Genomic DNA, 25,970 nt, shown 5'->3' with positions numbered 1-25,970 from the left:
ATATATTTAAAACTTGTCTTGTTTATCATTCCTGTTTCAAAGACTCTGAATTACAAAAAAATTATATATATAATCTGTTATATATATATGTAATCTGTTATATGTATACATATATATATACATAACATAACATGTATACATATGTATACATATGTATATACATATACATAGCAATCAAACATTTATCCTGCCTTTCCTATATGAATTATATTACCAATTAATTATTGCTGATAAATCAGATGATACATGAGGGAAAACATCTTTTGATAGAAATATTCCAACTAATAAGTGGAAATGATAGAATTTGAAGGAATATCACCCTTTTATGATATACAACGAGTTAGTGGATGTAGACATTGAGCACCAATAGCTGCAGATACCACAAAAAGAGAGACAACCAGACATTATTTAATTTCCTGATACATGCCACCATGATTTCACTAAAGGTACTGAATCTGAGTCTGAATCTGAATCTGAATCTGAATCTGAGTCTGAATCTGAATCTCTAGCCTCTGATCCCAGCTGCCAGTTTGTAGGAAAGAGGACAGCGGACATGATGGACTGTCCTATGGTACAAAATCATCAAAATCCAGGCTGTGGCAAACTATGTCAAGTGGCTGAGTTTTTAAACAGCTAAATTATAAGGAAAATCTAGGAATCTAGGGCTAGAGACGGAAATTACAGATTAAAAAATGCTTAAGGATACATTAAATAAATTTTGACGTGATCAAAACTAAACTATAGTTTATAGGGATATATCCTAGAGACTAAAAATAAGACTAAAAATAATGCATACAGTAAGTGATTACTGTAGAGGTCATGATAATGGTTTCTTTGGAGGAAGAGCTATAAGTGATTGTGATTAGAACTGGTCACATGGAGGCCTTCTGCAGTATTTGGTAAAGTTCTAGGTCTCAGGCTTGTTGGTAATTACAGAGTAGTTACCTTAAGTTGCATTTTCTTGTTTGATTTTCCATATCTGCTTTTATAATGAAAAGGCTAAGATAATTTAAATATCCTAATTAGACTATTTGGAAATGGTTCTCTTCTCTATCCACCAAATTTGACTTATGGAGTATGTTTGATTTGGGAGACTGGTTCATTGATTCCTGTGTATATGTGTGTATACATGTGTTGTATGTTTGTGTACAGTGTGTGTATGTGTGCGTGTGTATACTATATGACAGAAACTGTTCTGGCTATCTGTTGCTATGTAACAGATCACTGCAAAACTTAGAGACTTAAGATAATAATACTCATTTAATTTTCTCATTAATTTCCATTTGTGAAGAGTTCCATGCAGAAGGCTTATCCCACCTCTGTGTGTTGTCAGCTGAAACAGCTGGAATAGAGGCCTTAGGATCTACCTCCATTATGGTTCACTCACATGATGGCAGTTTTGATGTTGGTGGCTGAGAGCCCATCTAAGCTCTGTTCATCTCCTTGGATTGCCTGAGCTTTCTTATAGCTAGGGTGGCTGGGTCTAAGAATGTGTCCCAAGAGAACCAGGAGGAAGCTGATTTTATGACCTAGCTTTGGAAGTCATGTAGTGTCACTTCTACCACAGTAACATGACTGCCCAAATTCAACTGTGGAAAACAGACCCTACTTCTCAATGGAAGGAGTGTCAAAGTCTTTATTGCAAGAATGTGCGTGATGGGGATATTGTTGTGATCATTTTGGAAATTGCAGTATGCCATCCACACTGTCTTAGCTTTGTATACAAAGCTAAGTGAGATAAAGTCCTAGTCCCAAAGGTGCTCACAGTTTGGTGAAAGACAAGTTAAGAGGTAATGTTAATGAGTGTGATAAGTTCTATAAGAGTAAATGCTGGGTGCTCTCAGAATACATAAGAAGGGTTCCCTAGATTTAAGGTGCCAGATCTCAGGGTGGAATTTTGGATGTCTGTTTTGGGTCTTAAAAGTGGGTAAGAGGTGTCCAGCTCCCCCTTCCCCCACCAAGAAGAAAGTGGAACAGTATTTTAGGAAAGGGAATAAACATATATTGTTCAGGGGAGTGAAAATACTGTGCATTCTAAATCTTCAGTATTTATGTATGACTGGATTATAGGCATGGAAGGTGGAAGGTGAGAGAGGGTGCTCTGGTGTATGTTTCCCTCTGGTGTATGTTTTGTTTTGTTTTGTTTCTTAATGAGAAGGAAATTATAGATTCCTTTCTCAAAATTAATTTTTTTTTGGTGAGATGACACTTTTTCTTTATTAGGATTATTGTTTAATAAGATTCATCTTTTATTGAACTGTTTCTCTTGGTATTATTTCAAATGAAAATATTGTGTATCTGTCAATTATATAGATATTAAACTACAGTTTGAGTAGTGCTGATAAAAGATCAGGATTTTACTTGAAATAAACTATAGTTATGCAAAGGATTTCTGATTAGAAATAATACAAATAATACAAATATAATTCAATTGTGTAATTTCAATGACTGAGACTGTGGCTAGAGAAATCATTGATATTTTTTCCTTACACTGAAAATTAGAAAAAGGAATGCCTGTCTTCTTCCAGCATCACATCAGTTAGAGTTCTTTACATTCTTTGCATTTTAAATGGTAATGTGAATTTATCATGAATTAAGGAGGTTTAAAATACTCTCTAAGGAGTGAATTTTGACTACTGAAAAACTCTTGTTGATTATGGCTAAATGGTATTGTGGGGCTTTGGAAGAATTTTTGTACTGTCTAACGCCGTGAAAGCATGTCTTAGAATCAAATGCCCTACACCTATAGAGTTTTATTCAAATTCTCATGGGTATGTAAAAAAAAAAAAAAAAAAAAAAAATCCGCTGAGCTTGCTGTGGGCTTTCGGGCCTAGCAGCTAGTGTTAAATAGGCCTAGATTGGCTCTGAACAGCTTTCTCTTTTTCTTGCCTATCCTAGAAATTGTGAATTCATCTGATTACAAGAAGACATGACAAATATTTGTAGCAGCTTTCCTCTTCCTTTATAGGAAAGTTTCTTCTCCCTAACCTCTTCTGGATCTCAGATAAAACACATTGCAGCTGCTCATAAGGTGGGAAATTAATGCTTGGCAGGGAAAGAATATTTACAGTATATCTTGAAATAGGACAGCTAGCCTGACAAAGGACTAAAGATAGTGAAAAATAATTATGGTTCCTTTAAAAGTTATACTCTATAAGATATGTAGGTCATGTGAACATGGGGAAATTTAGTTAAGACATGCCTAAGAATATATACTCCCTTTGGCCATTCTTTTAATAAAATAGAGCCTCTCCATATTCAGTGCTGCCACTTTTAATTCAACAAATCAGTTTTTTACTCTAATTACAGCTTGAGTCAGAAAATATATAATCAGCGCCAAAAAGAATGGTGTGGGGTTGAACACTCAACAGGAATAAAAAGTTAAGCACCATTCATAACTTTTCATGTACTTTATTAGACTCTTCACAAGGTTTTGCTTTAAATGAGTTAGCCACAGGAAACCTTTCTAGAGAGGCCTTATTTGGGGATTTAGTCAGCGCCATAGTCAGAGCTTTATAGAACCTTTGCCTCAAGCTGATGGGTGAAAATGAGATTTGTTATTTTTTTTTCTATGAGCATTTCAAATAGGTATAGATTGCAATATTCTTTTCTGTAAGGGTAGAGATCGCCAAAACTAGTTATAAAATCAATGGAGAACTTAGTAGCAGCAAAGATATTTAGTGAATGTTCAAATTCTCAGTCTTTAAATTTTTTCTTCAATGTAATGATTCTGCTTAATAAAAAATACCATTTTAAATAATAATGGCCATTTTTGTACATTTAATAATTTTGTGAAACCTTTGATATAGTTATGTGCTGAGTACCCATTTTTAACTTTCAGATGAAAATTGTGCTTTGGATCAAGACACTTAATCAAAAATATTCTTGATTTCAAGTATGATATTTGGAATTATGCCTGACTATTCGAGGCCATTAGTTTAGTATGCTATTCATTTTTGTTGATTCTACACTACTTATTGCTCGTTGATGAAATAGTTAATGAGCTTCTGAAAATACCAGTATATCCAGTGGGTGCTTTATTAGCTTAAGCAGATTAGAGCCTATTATATAAGGAGTAGAGACCCGGTACTGAGCTTTTTAGCATAGATTTCCAGCATATTGATAAAAAGTAACTAGTGGACGTAGTATTTAACTTTAATTGGCAAATTATGATTAAATAATACATTTCTATTTCTGGATACATACTATGCCATTCCTTAACCTGTTTTTAATAAGTTAAATGTTCCTTGTACCAAAATTTTGAGCTATTTGTGAACACAGCTAGTTTCTAAATCAAAATCATTGGAAGAGTCCATTTTTTTAAAAAATGTTAAAAGGAAAAATATTTCAACTCCTAAGATAGTCTTCTGTTGTTTTTGAGGGTTTCCCAAAATTCAAACAGACATATCTGCAGATTTCTTAAAGTCAATATGAGTTAGAATTTTATGTATAATTGGAATGCCTGGTTAATTTCAGCCTGTCAATTTTGTTTTTCTCCTAAGAGGCCTTTGAGGTTCTTTAGCACAAAAGAGTAGTTCAAGTAAACCTACTCTTTTATTTATTTATTAAATGATGTCTGATAGCTAATGTCTTGCTTCAATGTCATTAATATGTAGCATTTATTTAATGTTTAGATAATTTTAATAAAAAAGTGATAACATCTTCTGTCCTCTTGGAGTTTATATTGTGAGTGTGAGGTTGGGCTTCCAGATGCTGGCTTGTATAACAGAATGATTAATACCATTCCTTGAAATGAGAGACTCCCAAAAAAGGGCAGCTTGGAAGTTTTCAGTTCAGTATGAAATATGTTGACTTTTTCTGTCTTTACGGTAACCAAGTAGAGAAGTCGCATATATACACTTATATATCCTATATGTATGTATATGTACATATATATACCTATGTATATAAGTATGTACCTGTGTATATTAGTATATATAGGATGTATATATATACACACACACGCACATATAGGATTGTAGTTCAATGGTAAAGTCTCATTTGGAGATTTAAATTCTGAGTGGGCTTGGCTTAGGTGGTAATTGAAGTTGGGACATGTAAAATGTTACCTAGGGAGGAAGTATAGAGTGAGGAGAGAGGATACCAGAAGCCAGTGGATCTTGAAAGCACATGATCATGTTTTGCCTGTAGGGGGAGAGTGGGTCAGGGCAATAAATGTTTCATGTAAGAGGAGTATATGGTCAATAGAGGAGAATTATTCCATGAGGTCAATAGTAAGAAATGTCCTTTGTCAGATTAGTAAAATGAAGTTTGTTGGGTTTCTTAAAAGCATGTGCTTTGCTTGAGTGATGAGATGAAAGCGAAATGGGAGCTGATTGAGGAATGAGTGGGAGGAGAGAAAAGTGGAGACAGGAAGCATAGCTAACTCTTTTAGGAATTTTGTTTATGGAGAATAAGCAGTAGCAGGAGAAGGGTGTGTGCTGAAGAGAGCAGTTCCCTTCCTCTTTTCATCTTTCCTTCCCTACCCTTCTCCATCCTTTCTCCCTTACTGCTTCTCCTTTTTTTTCCTCTAAGAACACTTTAAACGTGTATAAAAGCTGATGGAATAGGAAAAAAAACAACAACAAGTTTTCAGAGAAAAAGAGATCTGTTAGGTTCTTGTAATGTTTAATGTTCTTGGGAGAGCAGGAGGGGATGAGATACAAAGTAGTAGTAGAGAGGTCAGCCACAAATGAGAGACAGCTCCATATTTCCAAATGGGGAAACAGATTAGAAGGGAAGAGAAGTAATAGATCTGTAGATCTGAAAAGGCAAGATGAAGGGATTTCTGACTTGTAGTTTCTTTCTAAAGAAGCTGGAGGGGGTAGAATGCTGCAGTTTTAGGCACAAGAAGAGTGGGAAAGGTTTGACAATAACAGTGGGAGAGTAAGAAGTGAGTTGGCCAGAGAAATGTAGAGGTACTGTCAGATATTTGGTACCCATTAGAAAGTAATAATCATGTGATTCTCTCCAGCTGTGATGAATTTCTTGAGTGCATGCTCAGAGAGAGCAGATGTTTGGATCTATCCAACTATCCAGGTTTGGGGTTTGTTACATGGGTGCAACTAAGAGATAGAATAGCACAGGATTTAGAGTATTGGCAAGAGCATCACTGAAATGATACATTATGGCATCTCAGATAAAGAGAGAAGAGAAGAAAGGAGAAGGTGATTGATTGGGAGAAACAAGAAGACTCAAAGCTTTAGGGTCCAGGGAGGTTGAAAAATGGTGATAGTGGTACTGGTTGAAAGCAAACTAATGGGGTAAGAGATTGTGACCAGAAAGAGAGGCACTTTCATTAGTTAATTTGGAGCTGTTACATGTGATGATAATATCCAAGAAGCCATGAGTGATGTAAAGTAGAAGAAAATGTTTCCCCTTCTAACCCCACAGAATGAAAGCTTCGTGATAACGTTTCTTGAAAATGAATTTTTCAGAGTAATATTTCTTTCCCAAAAAGAGTACATGTACTAATGTGTGACTAGGGCTCTGAGACATACTGCATCTAAGAAACCTATTTAAATTTGATTAATAGAGCAGTTCTAAAATTTATGGGACTACTGAACCTTTTGTGGTATAACATCTGTTAATCATCCAAACAAGGGTTTTTCCAAACATGTTGAGCAATTATTTTGAATTTCATGTGCTGAAACTGTTAAATTAAAAGGAATAAACAAAAGTAATTATCACAACAAAATACAACATAACACAATAAGCGTTTTTTACAAAGAATTTATAATTATGTTCGTGTATTTCAAGGTTTGTTTTTCTATTAAAAGTAAATATATGCCCAAAACATAGAAAGGTAAGTTAGTGTATTGTTTTGTTAGTGACAATTGTGACTTTTATAATTGTTTATTGGAAATCTTTAATTGCTAGTAGATAGTCTAGGAAACTCTGCTGTAGTGGTTCCATGTAATAGTCAATCAAGGCAGTATCGTTAAAGCACAGAAGAGAGTTTATCTACTCATGTACCTGGATAGATCCAGAGATTCCAACCACGTCATCAAGAATTTGTCTGTCATCATTTCCTCAGCTCCACCCTCTGTTGTACTGACCTCATTCTCAGGCAGTCAGTTCCAATAGTCCTATAGTGTGGCAGCTTCTCTCAGAGGGCTGAGGGTGAGACAAGTGCCTGGTACCCAATGGACTTCTAACACAGATCTCTTGCTTGGATTTTATTTGCTGGTAATAGATGTGCAATATTATAAGCACCACATTCCTGTCTTTAAAATTTATTATATTCTGTTTTTTTAAATTAAATCTTGGGATTTCTTTTTTAGGTCCCACAGTTTCTGTTTCTAATAAATAAAATCTTGACTGAGGCCTTAAAACTCCTAACCATTCCCAGTTACTACTTCCAGTAACAAAAGGCTCTCTGAACTGAGAGCAGGATTACTGATGCGTGTGCACGTATGAGATACGAAAAAGTGAAACCATTCAGGGAACTTTTTAGATGAAGTTGGAAACTTAGAACATAGTTTATACAAAACTGAAGTATATATATAGTAGACTTTATAATATCCAACGAAGGTCTTCTGCTCCAAATACAAAACCAGTCTAACTCATCTTCCCTATTCCCCAAAAGCAATAAACAAAAGAAAACCAACCAAACCAAAATAATAAGAATGAATACTTTTTAGTTGACTGGAGTTTAAGCCTTCAAATGATCTTCTGAGGAGTATAGACTCGAACTCTGAAGGCCTTTTGTGGTAATTGACTACCTTGGAAAACGGTAGTTGGACACAAGTCTCTGTAACTTTTGATGAATGAATGGCTTTTTTCTTTGTGGTACTGAAGATCCTTGACTTGTATCTTTGTACATTTTCTTGGTTTGTGAATAAAGGCTGATAAAAAGATGACTAATAGATTACTTGTCTTATAAAATGCATATGAATTTCTGTATCCAGTTTGGATATGGAAAGTCACAGGAGACCATATGTAAGGGCTGTAAGGTATCTTCTTAGATACATACAGTAGTGGGTGTGAAGCAAAGAGAACTCTCTAGCACTCCCCCAATACTCCCCCAAAGAAACTGCAAAGCTTGGAGAGATCATCTATAGTTCCTAAAGCTGGTGGATTGACTTTGAAGCTTAATCAGGATACTGGAATCTTGTCAGGGCTCAGATTCCATTTCTAGCTGAAGGGAAATTCCTGATCTAGCTCTCAGAATGTTTGAAGCTGGTGGTGAACTGATTCAAACTAAATTGCAACAAAGGCCAGACCCAGCTTGTTACCTATAGCCCCAACCTAGCAGCGTGACAGAAAAGGGAGCATATGCTCGTCTTTCTTGAGGTAAATATTATTGGATTCAGATTCTGCTGTTCTTTTATACAAACCATTCAGCACACAATCACAAAGTATGTAACACTAAAAAGAGAAATAGAGAAATAAGAAATGTGACAGCTAAGAAAAGAAACAGAGGCAGGTGGCCTCGTTATTGGAATTATCAATGTCTTTAGTATAGCTATTTTTAAAATGCTAAGGGATCTAATAGAAAACATGGGCAACATGTGTGAAAGATGGGGGTATCACAGCAGTGATTTTAATGCTATAAAAATGGAAATTCTGGAAATGAAAAATATATTAGAACTAAGGGATTTATTAAATGGAATCAGTACTAGATCACTGAGATGTGAATACAGGTTGATAGGAAGTATCCAAATTAGAACAAAAAGGTAAAGAAAAACAGTATTTGAGATCACGAGGTGATACGTGAACGAACATACACATAATGAATCCTTAGAATCTAAGGAGAGGAGAGAAAGAGACAAGAGTAAAAAACATATCTGAAGAGACATTGGTCAAGTTGGTAAATAGAGTAGTGAGCTCGGGAGTTTGTGCAAGTGTGGCTGGAGTTGGCAAAGTGCCTCGATTTCTAGACACAGGGACCTCTAATGAAATAGTACTTTTGCTCTCATTTTAATGCATTCTTTGTCTTACTCTTTTAAGCAAAGAAGATACATGTCTTGCTTTATTATGTCCCTTACTTGTTTTACAGGCAGAACCTCAGTTAAGATGAGTCTAGCCTCTTGCTTGGGTCTTGCTTGGGTCTTGTTTCCCTAGAGACATCATCTTAGTTAAGAGATATACAGTCAAGAAAGCAAGAAGAACAATATGACATTTTACGCCCTCAGTTTCAGTGAACTCTATTATTTTATAAATTTTCTTAGCATTGTTATTTTAAGACAAAATCTTAATAATCATTCAAATGTTCGTTTTGCACATTTGGTTTCCAATTTCATTATTTCAGAATATGAAAATGGTTGGCTTAGCAAGCAGTCTTTCTTTCTTTTAATAAATATTCTTAATATGCAAGCATCAAAGAAAAACAGCATGACAAACTAGGTTACTAGGCAGTGAACGCTTCTAAATGATTTGTCTTCAGTCAGACCCCAATTGCTAAAATAAATCATTTACAAACTGTTTCAGTACTTAAATTCTGTATCCTGATGGGAATAAAAACTCTGTATTCTTCCTTCTCCCTAGCAAATCAACACCTGCAAAAGACTAAGTTATTTGTTTATTTATAAATGCATTCCTTTTTATGAAGGACATATCGATACTTCCAGTATTTCATTTACATTATGGAGTCATTTATCAACAGACTAGAAGTTCTTTCAGGAGACAATCTTCTCTGGGGTCATAATTTTCCTGTAGTTATTTCTCACAAAACCCCTCCAAATTTCATGGCTGCTTTGCATAAGTAGTCTCAAAGATATTTGGCACTCAGCCTGGAGCTTAGCATGAATGTTATCTTTTTCTTGATCCTTATTGCCTCCTGATTTGAATATGTATCTGACTGTTCCTATAGGGCCAAATAATTACTTTCATTGTTCCTTCTAAGAATGTTATTAGATTGGCATTATTTACAGAAGCCTGTGAGAAATAATATTTGGTTATTATTTTAATGACACATTATTAGCATAAAACACGTCCCTGTGGCATGTTTCACGTTTTCAGAGGTCAAGTTTGAGGACGCCTCAGGGAGAATGTGACTTAAGGCTCTAAGGGAGGTAACTCTGGTAACTAGCCAGCCTGATACATGGAACTCTTCTTTGGGAATTTTGCCAGTGATCAATGCAATACACATGAGTGGGGAGTTGAATAATGGTCCCAGAAATTTTGAAATGAAGACTTTATCTAGTCCAGTGTACTGTGTGCTGATATAGAAACTGAGAGCCTATGTAGTGAAGTAATTTTCCCACGTTCATACTCTTTATTCCTTCTGACATCAAAACCTTATTCTTTGTACCTTAGAGCTTCCTTTAGGAGCCTTGCTCTGAGAACTCTTAACCTGCTTTTTGGTTCAAGTCGTTAATTTGTAACTTGCTACGCCATGTACATATGTTGTCATTTGGTAGAGCTGCTGATTTTTGCCAGTTACTCCAATCAGCAAAGTCTTGATTCTTGCCTTTTCTATCTTTGCTTGTGCTTCAGTAAGCAGAGGATGATGGAGGTAACCTGAGAGCCTGCTTTTTATTGCAGTTTGGGATTTTTAGTGAAGAATAATTTCAAAACCTGATAGGTATAGTTTTACTTGAACTGTAAGTAGTTTAGGTATTGTTTCTTAGAGTTATTTTTTTATAAATAGATAATAGGGAAACTTTTAATTATTATGAAACACTTTCATATATATATGGAGAGAGAGACTGCGGGAGACAGAAATTGTGAGACCCTTCAGTTAATTTTAAAATAATGAAAATGAAAAACTATTTTTGAATGAGATGTGAAACTGATACCTCATCTAGAACTTTTTTTTCAAGATAGGTTTACAGCTACACTTAAGACATTTTTATGGGCATCTCATCAGAATATTATTTCATGATATCGCCTCTCATATCCCCCCCCCTTCACTGACCCCCAGTTCCCTCCACTGTGAGGGGCCATCCTGTTGCTGGAGCTAATGCTTGTGTTTATTATCTGGAGAAAGTTCTTTACCTTGTCATAGCTTGAGGTGGGCAAAAGGAGTGCATCAATGCCAACCCTAGCAGGCCTACAGGTAGTATTAGTCACTGTGTCCGTGGTAATTGAAGGGAAGATTTTCAGTGTTAATTTCTGAAGTAGCCTTGTAATTCACTGATATAAAAATCAACTGTCAGTGAATTCAGCACAGTCTGAGGTATTATGTGACCATAATTTAAAGTTGATATACAATGCTATGTAGACCAGCTTTAGCAAGTGAGTTTCACGTTTTATTTGTGGAAATTTGGGCACCAAGTGAGCTGACACTGGTTAAAGTTTTGTGTAAATTTTATTTGTATTTAATTTTTCCTGTAAGAAAACTTAAGGTCTACTTATTGTTTGTGATAATACATTTTTTAGATCAACCTATTTAAAGAGTGCCTTTATTTTTTTTAAGTTTATTTATGTATTTTGAGAGAGAGAGCATGGGGGAGAAGGAGAGAGAGGGAGAGGGAGAGGATCCCAAGCAGGCTCTATACTCTCAGTACAGAGACCGATGTGGGGCTTGAACTCATGCACTGTGAGATCATGACCAGAGCCAAAACCAAGAGTTGGATGCTCAACCAACTGAGGCACCCAGGCGTCCTTAAAGAGTACCTTTGAGTGAAAGGATGTATATTTTTTTATTAGTTGTATCCCTTTGACCACACAATAGATTATGCTTTACCATTTAATACAAAAGAAGCAGGTTTTGAAGTGTTCTTTACCCCAACCTGAACCTATCCGTTAAATTTATCTGGTGTTGGTTTCTTAAGAATATGATTTCTTTTTTAATATTAACAAAAGGTTTTTTGGGGAAATGGTTATCTTTCCTGTCATAAGATTTGATACCAAGATGTAGCTTGAGGAGAATTACTGTTGTTGATTCCGTGCATATTATTAAATCATATACAAATAAAATGCTTTCTAATAAGTAAAGACCTCTCCTGAATTTTTGACTTTTCTGCATAACCTCTCATGTGCTTTTCAGTTCTTATGGTTCTTGTAGAAATTCCCCACTTGAGCTGGGGAGTAGAAAACCATAGCCACTACAGTACTTTTCAGTATGTGTGCTATATATAATTACATCACTCTATGAAAACACATTATATTATACATTATACTATAAATATAAATATGGGTAAACATATTACATACTTTAAATATATTACTACATACAAACATACTACATATACTATATACTATATACAAATATATTGCTATGTGTTATACATGTGTTACCATTTGTAAGATTATTTTAAATGATTAATATGTGTATATTTGTAGAATGAAAAGAATATTAGTACTGCAACTATTAGAATGAAAAGTAAATGAAGTGGGAGACAGAAGTTGAGTTTCAGAAACTACCGTGTTTATCAGAGAGCGTATGGCTACAGATGTCTGCATTTACTACAGAGAGACACATACCCAACATGTTAGAGACAAAAGAAACAGAAGATGTTATTTGTGGCCTGCTTTAGTTATTTTCCAGGGATGAGGAAAATTGAGCATCACAGCTGATGGAAGACATGGAAATACAGCATGTGGCAATAAGGTCTTGAGTTCTTTTGCCTGCTGCTGATTAACAGTTGAAATGTAGTCATTATTGGAAAATTGACCACCTTCCATTACAAGCCCTCACACATGCTTCTTTGTTACCTTCTGTTTTTCATTTTTGTTCTTCTTTTTCTTCTTTTCTACCCTCTTACCCAACCCTTAACTTGCATTTGTTAAATGGATCTGAAGATATGAAATTTTCAGGAAAAGTTTCCTTCAACTGTGGTGCATGATACTTGGAAATATTTATCCTAAAGCAAGTAGCAGTCTGGATTGACTTCCCTTAGTGGAGTTCTACCATAATCCCCTTCCTGTTTTACTTTTTCATCATCGTCCTTCTCCAGTGATCGCGTCATCATCATCGTCATCATGGTCGTGTGAATCTTTGTGAAATTTCCTAGCTACTTAGGCAGCCCTGGGATTCACTGTTTAAAAAAATGTGTTCAATATAGTTCTCCTCTTTTTTCCCTATTATTTTCTTTCTTGAAAATGCCTTACAACTATAGTGCTATCTGAAATCTGTGTTAGACTGGTTCCTTTTAAATTGTCTTTTTTTTCTTCTCCTGCATGTTAATACTTGAATTTCCCATGAAATTCCCATGAATTTCCTTTGCATTTCTCATTTTCTCTCCTCTTATGAATTTTTATTTCTTTCTTACTGCTCCCCAAATCAAGACATTTCTTGAGGGACCAGGAAAGTAAGAAACTATAGAGTTTATATGCATTTGATTATTTGTCATCTTAAATTTCAGGATTATGTTTCATTTAGTTGGAAGATGTGATAAGCGGTGGATAAATACATAAATACCCAGCATAGATGTGTGTAAACTAGTTTACTATTGCTGAAGGCTTCTCTCTTAATCTCTCCAGGAAAGAAAGGAGAGGCTCTCCAAGTTTGAGTCTATTCGTCATTCAATTGCTGGAATAATTAGGTCTCCAAAATCTGCACTGGGCTCTTCAACAGTAAGTAGGATGAACTCTATGTGCTACTGAAAATAGTCATTGTCTAGCTTCTTTCTTTTTCTTCTCTCTTTTTTTTTTTTTTTTTGGCTTCTTTCTGATAAACAGTGAATATCGTATGTAAATTTGTCCTTACAAATAGAAAACAAGGTACATTATATAGCTTTTTGTATGCATATGAATCTATTCATATATGTATAGAGTAAAATTACATGTAACACTGATATGGGAGGAAAGAAATAAACTTTTATTGCAGACTTCCTGTACTACAGACAAATAATTCTAGGAAACATTTTATGTATTTTGTGGCTTTATTAGAAGAAGAGCATAGAAAATTTATTTTCCAGTGAAACATTTTTTAATGATAGGAATTATTATCTATGTATTTTTGAAAATATCAGTTTATATGCATGTTCATATTTTTAAAAACATTTTAATTTTATTCAAGTCTGTTTGAAATTTGGGTTTGGCATAACAATGTGGTGCATAGAATATTATAAATCTCTAGGTAACAACAGCCATAGGCAAACAAGATGAAGTATATTCTTTTTCCATTTATATATAAAATTTTAAAGTATTTTTCTTACTTCATTATCTTTCAAACTAAATTATCAAACTTTTTTTCCTAGCTATCCCTCATTCACAATAGAGCTTTAAGATGATGGTCTTATTGAATGATGATCAAAACAACAATATTCAGTACAAATTAATTATGTGCTTTCCCTCCCATCTTTTCCAAGTTTCTACATCATAATATCTTAATATTATTTCTTGTTCTTTAAAAGTTTAGCTGTTTAAAATAATATGACCTGGTCTTATTTAGAAAAACAAAGTATTTCCTAACTATAGATTAGTAAAATGTCACATTTTGGATTTTATTTGCTATGATTCCTTTTGAATATGTAACACGGGTTCCCATATTTATTCCACTCAAGCAACATTCTTTTTATACACAATTAAGGCAAAGCATCGGGTATTTTAATTAAAAAGAAAGAAAATTATATTTTTATATAAAAGAGATTTTCTACTTCAGTGTTAGCCTTCAATGCTCCTATTGTCATTTCTGATATCCAGAAGTGTTCTATGGCAATAGGGAGGGGCTGTGAACTCATCAGACCATCTTCTGTGGCATTAATAGCAAATGAAAATAAAAATAATTTTAGGGAAAAACTGCATGATAGAGTAAGTCTCTTTTAAGACCCATATCCTACTCTTGTTTTCTTAAGTTAATGACTTGCAACTTCACAGATAAATAGTAGTTCATAGGACTTAATTTATTATGATTTGATGTTCAAAATAAAGTATAGGAGACTTGATTAGGAATCTGTGGCCAATTCTGGAGACTATGAGGACGGGTTTTGATAACTTATTTGAAGAAAAGAAAGAAGAGCTCTTGAAAATAAATACTTAAAACATTTTTAAAAAAGAAAAAAAATAGTTCTTAAAAGAAAATGTTCAGATCTGTTCTTCAAAAAGAGAAAAAAAAGGAACATCACTTCTTAAAAGGAAACGTTCAGATACCTCATTTGCACTTCATAAAATTATTTAACATGAAAATAGTTCAGTGAAACACTTGACATAGTTGTCATTGACTCACCTTCGTTTCACTTAGGTGAGTGGTCTTTTTGCCAGCAACTAGTAGCAGTTTATTGGTGAGCTAATTTGTGAAAGGTGATCCCTCTGCCCAATTTTCCTTTAGTAAACTATTTTACATGCTTGAGAAGGAAGGCTTATTATAAACTCAAGGTTATCTTCAGGGTTATTAGGTGTAAAATTAGGAGAGTGGAATTTAGAGCTTCAAGTTTTAGCTAGTGACAGAAAAATAAGAATTCTCTGATAGTGGACATGGGCGAACACTCCCAATATTTGTTCATTTGTTTTCCCCACAACCTGGGATGCCCTGGAGACAGTTGTCTAGGAACGCAGCCATGGCTTTTGAGGCTTCAAGTTACATACATCACTTTGAAGGTCATAGTTATGAGAACTTCAGCTTTTGGCTCCAGCCAGAGCCTGTTTTGATAATCAGGGTCGATTAGAGGGTGAAAGGGTTTTTTTTCTTTCGTGTATGGAAAGACGTGCTCATTTACATATAGAAACAGAAGAAATCCAGTTAGTTCAAAATGATGACGTTATATAGAGTTGGCTATCCTAAAATTACGTCAGACATAATATGCACAATCTTAATGAATTAATGGTACAAATCATAACTTTTTAATCATTGAAGGTATTTACATGTTATTTTTTCCATTTAAAAGTGGTCTTTACATTATTCTTAAGTAAAATTACCAAATTGACAGTGACTGACATAGGTAAAAGTTTGGTGTTAACAAACTGCTGTTAGCTGAAATAAATTGAAGTGCCTTTCCCACAAAACATGTACCTCATTCAAATACACATTGTGATCGGTTTTTCATAAATTATGAACATCCTCAAAGCTATGAAATGCACATTTCTTCTAAGAAAATGCTCTCTCTGTAACTGAGAATTCTAGAGAATGTTCACTTCCTCAGGGCCCAGTTGGTGCATCTTCAAGCTGAAGACGATCATTGCTTTATCAGCCCTTTGGTATTCCCTGATTTATTTAGTAAGCTCACGAACCAAAAAGATTGAGGCAGTCTGCGGTTTATGACTCTATTCTTCACTTGGAATAGATGTGCACAACCTTTTCTCTAAAATGTTAGTTATCTTAACATTATTTGGAGGAGGGGTTTTCCCCTCAAATACACGAGTAATTGAGGTCTTGAGTCTTAATATGAATGTGAAGGTTTCAGGTGTTAAGTGTGATAATCTAAGTATTAGAGACTACTTAATCATAATTAAAATTTTTTTCTGACACAATATGGTATTTTTTAGAGTATTCTTATTTGATAAATATAAAACAGAAAGAATTTTTTATTGTTCTAAATGATTTTTTCTCTATAAAAAACTTACTAAAATCACATAGTTAAGCATATTTAAAATATTTTATAGTGGTATACATCACATAACATGAAATTCACCATTTTAAAGTGTACACTTAGTGGTTTTTAGTATACTGACTGTGTTTTGCAACTATCACTACTGTTGGCTTCCAGAACATTTCCATCTCCCTTATAGGATACTCCATACCCAATGGTAGTTAGTCTCAGTTCTCTCCTTTTCCCATTTTCTGGCAATCATTAATCCACTTTTGAAGGCTATGTCTGTTCTGGACATTTCACATAAAGAGAATCCTATAATATGTGACCTCTTGTGTCTAGTCTTTTCCAGTTAGTATAATATTTTCAAGGTTCATCTGTGTTGTAACATGTGACAATACTTCATTCTTTTTATGACTGGATAATGTTCTGTTATATGAATTTATCACATATTGCTTATCCATTCATCAGCTGAAGGAAACTTGGGTTGTTTCCACTTTTTGGCTGTTAGGAATAATGCTGTAGTGAACACTGATATACAGGTTGTTACGTGAACATGTATTTTTCTTTTTTTTTAAATTTTTTTTTTTCAACGTTTTTTATTTATTTTTGGACAGAGAGAGACAGAGCATGAACAGGGGAGGGGCAGAGAGAGAGGGAGACACAGAATCGGAAACAGGCTCCAGGCTCCGAGCCATCAGCCCAGAGCCTGACGCGGGGCTCGAACTCACGGACCGCGAGATCGTGACCTGGCTGAAGTCGGACGCTTAACCGACTGCGCCACCCAGGCGCCCCGTACATGTATTTTTCAATTCTCTCCATCATATACCTAGAAATTGCTGGGTCATATGGTGATTCCATGCTTAAGTTTTTGAAGAACCGCCCAACAGTTTTCCACAGTGGTTGCACTCTTACATTTCCACTAGCAGTATATGGATGTTCTAATTTCTCTACAATGTCATCCACACTTGTTATTTTCAATTTTTAAAATTATAGTCATACTAGTGGATGTGAAGTGGTATATCTTTTATTTGCATATTCCTAATGACTAAGATGTTGAACATCTTTTCACATGCTTATTAGCCACTTGTATACATTCTTCAGAGACAAGACTGTTCATTTTCTTTGAACACTTTTCAATTGGATTGCTTTTTAATTCTTGAGTTATAAGTGTTCTTTATATATTTTGCATACAAGCCCCTCATCAGATATATACTTTGCAAATGTTTTTTTCTCATTTTGCAGATTGTCTTTTTATTTTCTTGATAGTGCCTTTGACAAAAGTTTTTAATTTTAACAAAGTCCAACTTATCCATTTTTCTTTGTTGGCACATGTTTTTGATGTCATATCTAAAAAACCGTTGTCTAATCCGAGACCATACAAATTTTCACCTTTAATTTCTTATGAGTGTTTTATAGTTCTACCTTATATATATAGGTCTTTGATCCATTGTGAGGTAATTTTTGTATATGGTACACAGCGGAGGTCCAAATCCATTCTTTTGTGTGTGGGAACATTTAATTTAAAATCCTAAAAAAGTAACAACTATGAAATCACTGTTTCTTTATTCAAATTAACATATAAAAATTAGAAGTATAAAGTATAATTTTAGATAAAATAAGGAAATTAATCACATTTTACATAGGGAAATGAAATTAGTATTAATCTTTATATTATTCCCATTGGGCTTGCCATAGCTATTTATTTCAACATATTTAATAGTGTAGCTACAATGTAGAGCTTATTTGAAGACAGTCTCATGGAATAATACTTCCATCAACAATGTTGATGGCAGGGAGAGTGTAAGATAATTAGGTGATAGATGAATTTGGCTTTAATCGAATTATAGCATCTGATGGTGTATGTTTAATACTTATTGTTATGATCAGAATAGTATTTTACTATAACAGCTGCAAGAATGTGTTCTTTTTCTCAATGTGCTAAAAGCTTGAAATAACCAATCATTAGTACTTTTGGACTCTGAGAACTACTGTACATCCAGCATCTCCCCATGCTGCAGGAGGTTATAATTTTGCTTTAAGAACTATTTCTCAGAGACTGCTTCTGAAGTCAGGGCCAGAGATATTAGGATTAATTGCATAATCTGGAAGCCTACTGTAACCATGCATGTCCATTTCCATTGGAAGTCTTAGAGCCACATTATATTTAATGAGATCTGTTCTAGTCATATCAAGAATACTTCCCTTTCTCAGAGCCCTCTTTTTACTGCAGGATTTCCCTACAAGTGTTGGAGCAAACAACTTGTTCCATCTTACATCCCCTTGTGAGTACTAGTTGTATCACTGATCTATGAAGTGTATAACGCCTTTCTAATAGTAGCACTCTCTGAAAAATGTACTTTAAAACCAGAATAAAGCACATCTTGGTCCAAATAACTGTTCTTAATAATTCAGAAGAATTATTAAATTATTCAACTCTTGCCTCCTTAAGATTCATATTTTTCTATACTGTATTGGCATATATGCTATTTCAATTTTAGAATCACTTCATACTAAAATTTAGAAAATAAGAACATTTGGAAATAAAGATATGCTTCCATTATATAGAATAATATAGCAAATAAGATTTTCTTGCTTGCTTCTTTTCAAAAAATTAGAAAATTATCGTTCAGCTATGTTTAAGTCATACAGCGATATAATGCTAGTAGTATTATAATGCTTAGCTACCACCATTGGCATAGGGAAATGCAGTTTTTTTTCAAGCATAACATAATAAACTGCTTGTGTTCTTTAGTGTTCTCCTTTAAGCCTAGGAGAGCAACCTTGTATTTCCTTTAACAATGCATATTGTTAAATTCAGGTTAAATATTATATATTTTAAACTTTAGTTGTCTTCGTTTGCTCTTATGGTTTTAATTTATCTCCCCTCCTTGTAGTCACTCCTGTCCCCCAGACACTAAGATGTAGAAAATGAGAAAAAAGGGAAAATAAAAATAAAAATTCTTGCGTTGTATCACTGCCAGACATACACTGAATTCTACTGTCCAGTTAGTTATGTTTAGGAAAACTAAGTATTATTCTCAGAATTGCTAGTTTTGAATCATTATCACACATAATTTTTAAGAAAGACTTGTCAGATTTATTTTCTATAACCTATACTTTTACTGTATAGAGAGCAAATATCTGTTTTTTAAGACCTTTTTTTAAAATGCTTATTTATTTTTGAGAAAGAGGAGGCAGAGTAGGAGTAAGGGAGAAACAGAGAGAGGGAGACACAGAATCTGAAGCAGTCTCCAGTCTCCAGCTGTCAGCACAGAGCCTGACACGGGGCTCAAACTCACGAACTATGAGATCATGACCTGAGCTGAAGTCGGATGCTTACCGACTGAGCCACCCAGGCACCCTCTTCTTTTATACGTTTGAGCAAATGCTTAAAGCAATGATCTGATCATGTCAGACTGATACTGTATTCTTCACAAGCAATCGCAACTTGATGATGAACATTTAAATTTCCTGAGATATGAGTTATTAGATGATCTGGTAATAGTTTTAGTTGATATGTATAACATGAAATTAGCACTGAATACAGTTAATTGACCTAAATGTGTTATTAGTGATATTGTGGCACATTGTATATATAATATTGTATGAGCTTAAGGAAAGAATATTTGTTAATGAAAAAATAAAAGTGTAGAAAACATGCAGTGAAATGATCAGATAAAAGAGGATGAATGAGAGTCATGAGTACAATTGGAAAAAGCAAATGGATAAAAATACTAAAGTGAAAAAAGAAAATGATTACTAATAAAGAGAAGAAGAGTACAGGAACTAAAGAAGAAAAAAAAGTCAGAGCAAATCAGAAGGTATAGGAGGAAGCAGAAGCATTAAAACAAAAACGAAAGACCTTTAGAAAATATATTTTGCTAGAGATAGTGTCTCTTATGAAAGATCCAAGAAGGTGCACAAAAAGGCAATCAAGGAAATGGGAAGTTGTGGAAGTAAGGCTAATATTTGAGTTTGGCCTACTTGTCTATCTTTTTAGGTAAAGTTTTGGAAAGAATTATATTAGAATGCAAATCTGATCAGCATGTAATTCTGCCTAGTTTTAATGCTAGGCAACAGTTATAGTATTAGCTAAAGACTAAACAAACTCAGGTTCTCAGAAAGTACAACAAATCAAGAAATTTGTGAGTAAGAGTTTTGTTGCTAGTTTCGTTGTGGAAGATAAACATTAGGTGAAGTACCTTTATTTTGGTTAAAGATATCAGTGCGTGAAAAAAAGTGATAAATTCTACCTTACTGCTAAAAACATTAGAATTTGTAGAATACAGATAGACCTTAGTGCCTCATAAAGACAGAACCCTACTGTATTTAATTTATATCCTGTTTGTCTAGCCTGAGGCAATGATCATTAAGATCAAATACCTGGGCTTTTTTTAATTTTTCGTTGTTTTAAGAGTTAACTCATTCAATAAATTCAAAATGGAATTATTTAGTAATTTGAAAAAAATGTGGCAAGAAGAACATTATTATTCATATTCTCATTTTATGTTTTTATTCAACTGTCAAACCCTAAATGATGTAAAATATATTTTCTACCTATGGTTACATTTTTCTTTCACTGAAAATAGCTTTTACTACCACCAGGCAGATTCCTTTTCAATAGACCTTTTCCAACCTTTTGCAACTGTTTGGTGATTCTTTTACCTCTGAGTGTATGATGTTTGATTCCTAATCTCAAGTTTTCCAGTGATAAAATTAAAGGGGTCTTTATGGAATTTTTGAGAAATGTTGAAAATCCTGAGTTACTTGGTCTCACCCCAATGTAATATTAAATTAGATTTGAAATAATTCTTTACTTAGATTATTAATGGCTAAATTTATGTAAGAATAGAAAAGGTACTTAAATATCATTTTTATAATTAAAAAATTATTAAACATTTTTATGTTTGTGTTGAAGTTTTACTTAGCTTGTTCAAGTTCCTTGAGAGGTTTACTTATATATTTTCCATGGTGTTTTACTTTAGGTTTTTTTTTTTTTAATCATTTCTTAGGTGCCTAATTTTAATAGAATCTAGACTTTGATTTTTTTTAAGATTTTTTTTTTTTTTAAGTAATCTCTCCACCCCACATGGAGCTCAAACCTACAATCATGAGATCAAGCGTCACATGCTCTACCGACTGAGCCAGCCACGCACTCTTGATTTTTTTTTTAATATTTTTCTTTACTTCTCAAAAAGGAGCTCATGTGGCACTGAAATGTTTGACATAAAGGCATACAAATCTTCTTTACGTACTTGAAAATTATCCCGAAATAGGATAAGAAAAAAATAGGCTCTTATTCTTTCCTCAGGAAAAAAATATTTTCATTTTCTAGTATTGACTACCCATTGCATCTTCATTTATACCAATTATTTGATTTGACTAATCCCAGTATGTTTTTACTGGACTATCCTTTAAGAACCAGGCCCAGAGAAAATAACTAAACAGCTAGCCCAATTAATCAGGAAAGATTGTCTTATCAAGTATAACTCAGTAATTGTATTAGATTAACTATAACTTTAAAAAAAGAAGCCCCCTCCTCCCCATATCTTGGGCAAAATTTTTAGATAACTTACTGACAAGGAAAAATCTTTCCCTACTGATATTTGAAGTAAAAAGCTTCATTTCCTTTGTGATGTAATTATGACAGCTCTTGGGATGTTGGATTTTGTTGCTGAAACATTCTACCTTCTATTACTAACAAGCTTGCAAAATTGTATTGGAATTTAATTAAAATCATATTAATAAAAAGATTCCTTCCAATGCTTGCAGAGAAGTCCCTGTGAAACCTGATAGACCCAGACAGGGGATGGGTGGGGGCTTTCCTACATATGTGTAGTTCACATGCACACTCACAGTTCAGCTTACATTTTATATTGTCTAGGAGCTGGGGAACACCAGCTCTTTATTTCAAAGAAACTAATAAATCAAACAACTGGTGTATAATCCCTGTGAAATAGTAATATAAATTCTTTCCCATTCACTTCTTTTTTTTAAAGCAAACAAATAAACAAACTTAGATGTTCTTTCAGGATGATTTTTTTCCCCCAAAGAGATTCTTCACATTCAAATCCTTAAATGAATTTCTTGGTGTTAGCTCAGCTTTTGTGCTTCAAATGCCCTTCTGACTTAATGAATACTCCAGGCTCTGCATTTTTCCAGTTCTAAATAAATCAAAATTTGGGAGGATAAGTTGAATAGGATAAGGAATGAGGCATGTGACATCCTTGTTTGCGATGCCTTTCTAATAGGTAGACCTTCTTGAAAGATAATGATAAAAACAAGTTCTTTGCAAAGAGGTGACATTGAATTTCTTGTTTTATTGATTTTTTATGAAAAAAAATTTTTGCCATGGGCAGTGCTTGGAAATATTTCTATTACAGTAAAAATGTTGGTGTTTGTTATAGTGAGATACGCTGTGATAAAATTTTGGGAAAGATATATTTAATAATTTTGGCGACCTGCTTTAAGAATGATAAACTATTAGTATCAGTATACACGAAGAGTTAATTTTGTGTGGATAATGCATTGGTCTTTAAAAGCACTGTTATCTCATAGCTGTGGCTGGTTCTTTATGTAATTTGTTCTTTAAATCCGTTTGGGGGAACACAACTAAAATTTTCTTGAAATATTATTTAATCATAATTAGTACTAAAAGAATGAGTCTTGTTTACCTTACAAAAAATTTTCATGTAAGTCATACCATGTATATATTGAAGGAATTAAGTATATCATAAGTGGAAGTAATAGAAACCAAAATGTGAACTCTTCTTTGAAGTCTCTTTGGGATTTTTCAGGGTTCTTTTTTTTAATCATTAGGATGGGTTTTAGATCATATAAAATAGAACTTGTACCAATATCTTTTGGGCCTCTTCAGTGGTACAAAACAATGAAGACTGTCTTCAGAACTAGTTTTCATTTACCACAAAGATTCACACTTTGTCCCTATATACAGTTCATCATGTCAGCCTGAGAAACCTTATCTATGAGTATTTGCCTTTCATTTATTATTAATTCTAATTTCCAATTTATACAATTGGGGAAATTTGTAAATTACTTTCTCATGAGACATTGTGCATATTGTATTCTAAGAATCCTAAGAGTTAGTGCACATTTTTGTACCTCAGCCATAGAGTACTCTTAACCATTCAGTGCAATTTAGTTCTTTGGATAATAAAAACGTACCTTTTACTTGTAACTAGAAACTGTTTCCATCTATTACCAATTAGAAAATTTCAAGGAGATATAATTAGTTCTTTAGTTATCTGTTATTCGGTATTAGCATTTGAAGCCTCCTAAAATAACAGATAATTTTGCCATGCTCATGGCGTTTCCTGCCATGCTCATGGCTAATATTCCTCCCTTGTTTTTGCCACATGTTTGTAATTTCATGTTAGTGATTTTCAATGATACTGCATCTCCTAAGGCTTTATTGGCCATTGCTCTACAGGGTCAGGACCAGACATGTGGCAGAGGTAATGGTTAAGGAAGTCAGGGGAATGAGGGCAAGAATGGGAAGGTATAACAGCAGGGCAGCATCTAATAAAGCCTTAGATATTGCTTCTAAAATATAGCATATGGGCAGTCTACCGCCCATGTCATTGAGAGTTTTCCCATAAAAATAATTAACTCAACTTTTGATTTAAATGAAAATGAAGTCATTTTGTGACAATTTTCTGATAATACCCCTTTTATCATAATTATCTGGTTGGTAAATTTTAAATCTATGGATTTACTTTATGATATGATGAATAAGATTATAAATTCCAACACTAAATGCTAATATTGTGCTCCAGGAGATACATATCTTTTTAATTATGAAAAATTCAGATTCATTATGTGACTTTTAGTCAGTTAATTAAAAGGAGGAACATAAGTAAGAAGTATTTATAATTACTATAAATTTTACCAGCAAGAATTCCTATTTTCTCTAATTTGTTTCTTTTTTTTTTTTTTTTTTTTTTTCAATGTTTGCTCAAGTACTCTGATGCAGTCTCCATAAGTGAGAAGCCCCTGGCAGAACAGGACTGGTACCACGGTGCAATTCCCAGAATAGAAGCACAAGAACTTTTAAAACAACAAGGAGACTTCTTGGTGCGAGAAAGTCATGGGAAACCTGGTGAATATGTCCTTTCTGTATATTCTGATGGACAAAGGAGACACTTTATCATACAATTTGTTGATGTACGTTTCCAATTTAGTTTATATGTATATTTTGACATAATTCATTGCAGTAAAATTATAATAAGAGGGTGAATAGTTTGTGATAAATGCCTGTAACACTTTGTGTTTAGTATTTAGTTTTACTTTGTCTTGAATTTCTTCAATACAGTGTGCCAAAATTCACTAAAATGTTAATCTTGTTAAGGAAATATGTATTTTTAAATATTAGAAATTAAAAATAGTTGTTACACATTTAATTCATTTTTGAAGTTTATTAATTCATTTAAAGTTTATTTATTTTGAGAGAAAGAGAGAGAGTGTGAGCAGGGCAAAGGCAGAGAAAAGAAGAGAGAGAATTCCAAGCAGGCTCTGCACTGTCAGCAGGGAGTCTGATGAGGGGCTTGAGCCTATGAACTGCAAGGTCATGACCTGAGGTGAAATTTACAGTTGGATACATAACCGACTGAGCCACCAAGGCATCCCTCAAACACTTCATTTATTAATTAATTCATTGTTAATTTTGTATAGTATTCAGACCTCACCTTGATAATAATATTTTCCTACTTTCATGCATCCAACCTACTGTTTCTAGTAGTATGTCATTCCTCATATCTTGGAAAGCTGTCATAATTTGTATGTGCCTTTAAGTTATGGATGTAGATAAACTTCTGTGTTAAAATCAGTGACCATGTTGGCTTTATTTATAAAATGGTATGTGAATTACAGAAGGAAAGGTTATTGGTAAACTGTAAACTAAAATTTATATGAATGTTTCCATCTATTTACTAAGCTCTAACAGCTACTATTTTAAAAATATGTGATACATTAAACAGGACTGAAATATTTCCCTTATTACCACATAGTTTAAAATGTAGGAATTTAAATTATTCTTAGAAACCAAAAGGAAAAGGTCTACTTGCAAATTATCCCTTGTCTTTAATATCACCATTTAGTTTTAAGTGACTAAAATGAATAGCATAATATATTCTAAAAATAACACATTGTTACAGGTTCACATTTGAAGATTTTATTCAGCTTCCTTCTGTCACTGAAATTTTGCAAAGATCTCTGTTACACATGAGAGTGCCTGTATTTCTGTAAATGCCTCAGGTTTTTCGCTGCCTAATTTTATTTAGTTAATTCTCACTATATAATGTTGAGCTCTTAAATTAGTTGAAAAAAGAAGTTTTAAGGTGATATAGACTGGGGAGGTTTAAATTCTTTTCAATTTGTATAGGTAAATCTTTCATGAGCTAAAATTATCTCATTTCCTTCCTCATATACCTGTTGCCTGAAAGGGGCCAATAAATGGGGGAATTCATTATGAGATATTTAGTGATTGCCTATTATAGTCCAATCAAGGAGTTTATAATCCAGTAGTAGATTATAAAAGCTGTATGTAAATGAGGGGACAGGTGTACTAAGAAAGGAAGACATAAAGAAAGA

General features: G+C 33.7%; 1 protein-coding gene across 6 annotated transcripts in view; it reads left to right on the top strand.

Annotated features, from left to right (window-relative positions):
* FER (FER tyrosine kinase) overlaps positions 1–25,970 on the top strand; it is a 440,848-nt gene that overhangs the window by 172,149 nt on the left and 242,729 nt on the right. For 5 of the 6 annotated variants that reach the window (XM_058725350.1, XM_058725344.1, XM_058725329.1 and 2 more), the window contains 2 exons: positions 13,372–13,464; positions 24,342–24,545. In XM_058725350.1, the coding sequence (XP_058581333.1) occupies positions 13,372–13,464; positions 24,342–24,545 (297 nt within the window). The remainder of the gene's footprint in view (positions 1–13,371; positions 13,465–24,341; positions 24,546–25,970) is intronic. The other variant, XR_009260552.1, reaches the window with a different exon arrangement.

Source organism: Neofelis nebulosa, chromosome 1 (genome assembly GCF_028018385.1).
Source record: "Neofelis nebulosa isolate mNeoNeb1 chromosome 1, mNeoNeb1.pri, whole genome shotgun sequence".
NCBI classification, from domain to species: domain Eukaryota; kingdom Metazoa; phylum Chordata; class Mammalia; order Carnivora; family Felidae; genus Neofelis; species Neofelis nebulosa.
Note: the sequence above shows the minus strand (reverse complement) of the source record. Positions and strands in the feature narration are given on the sequence as shown.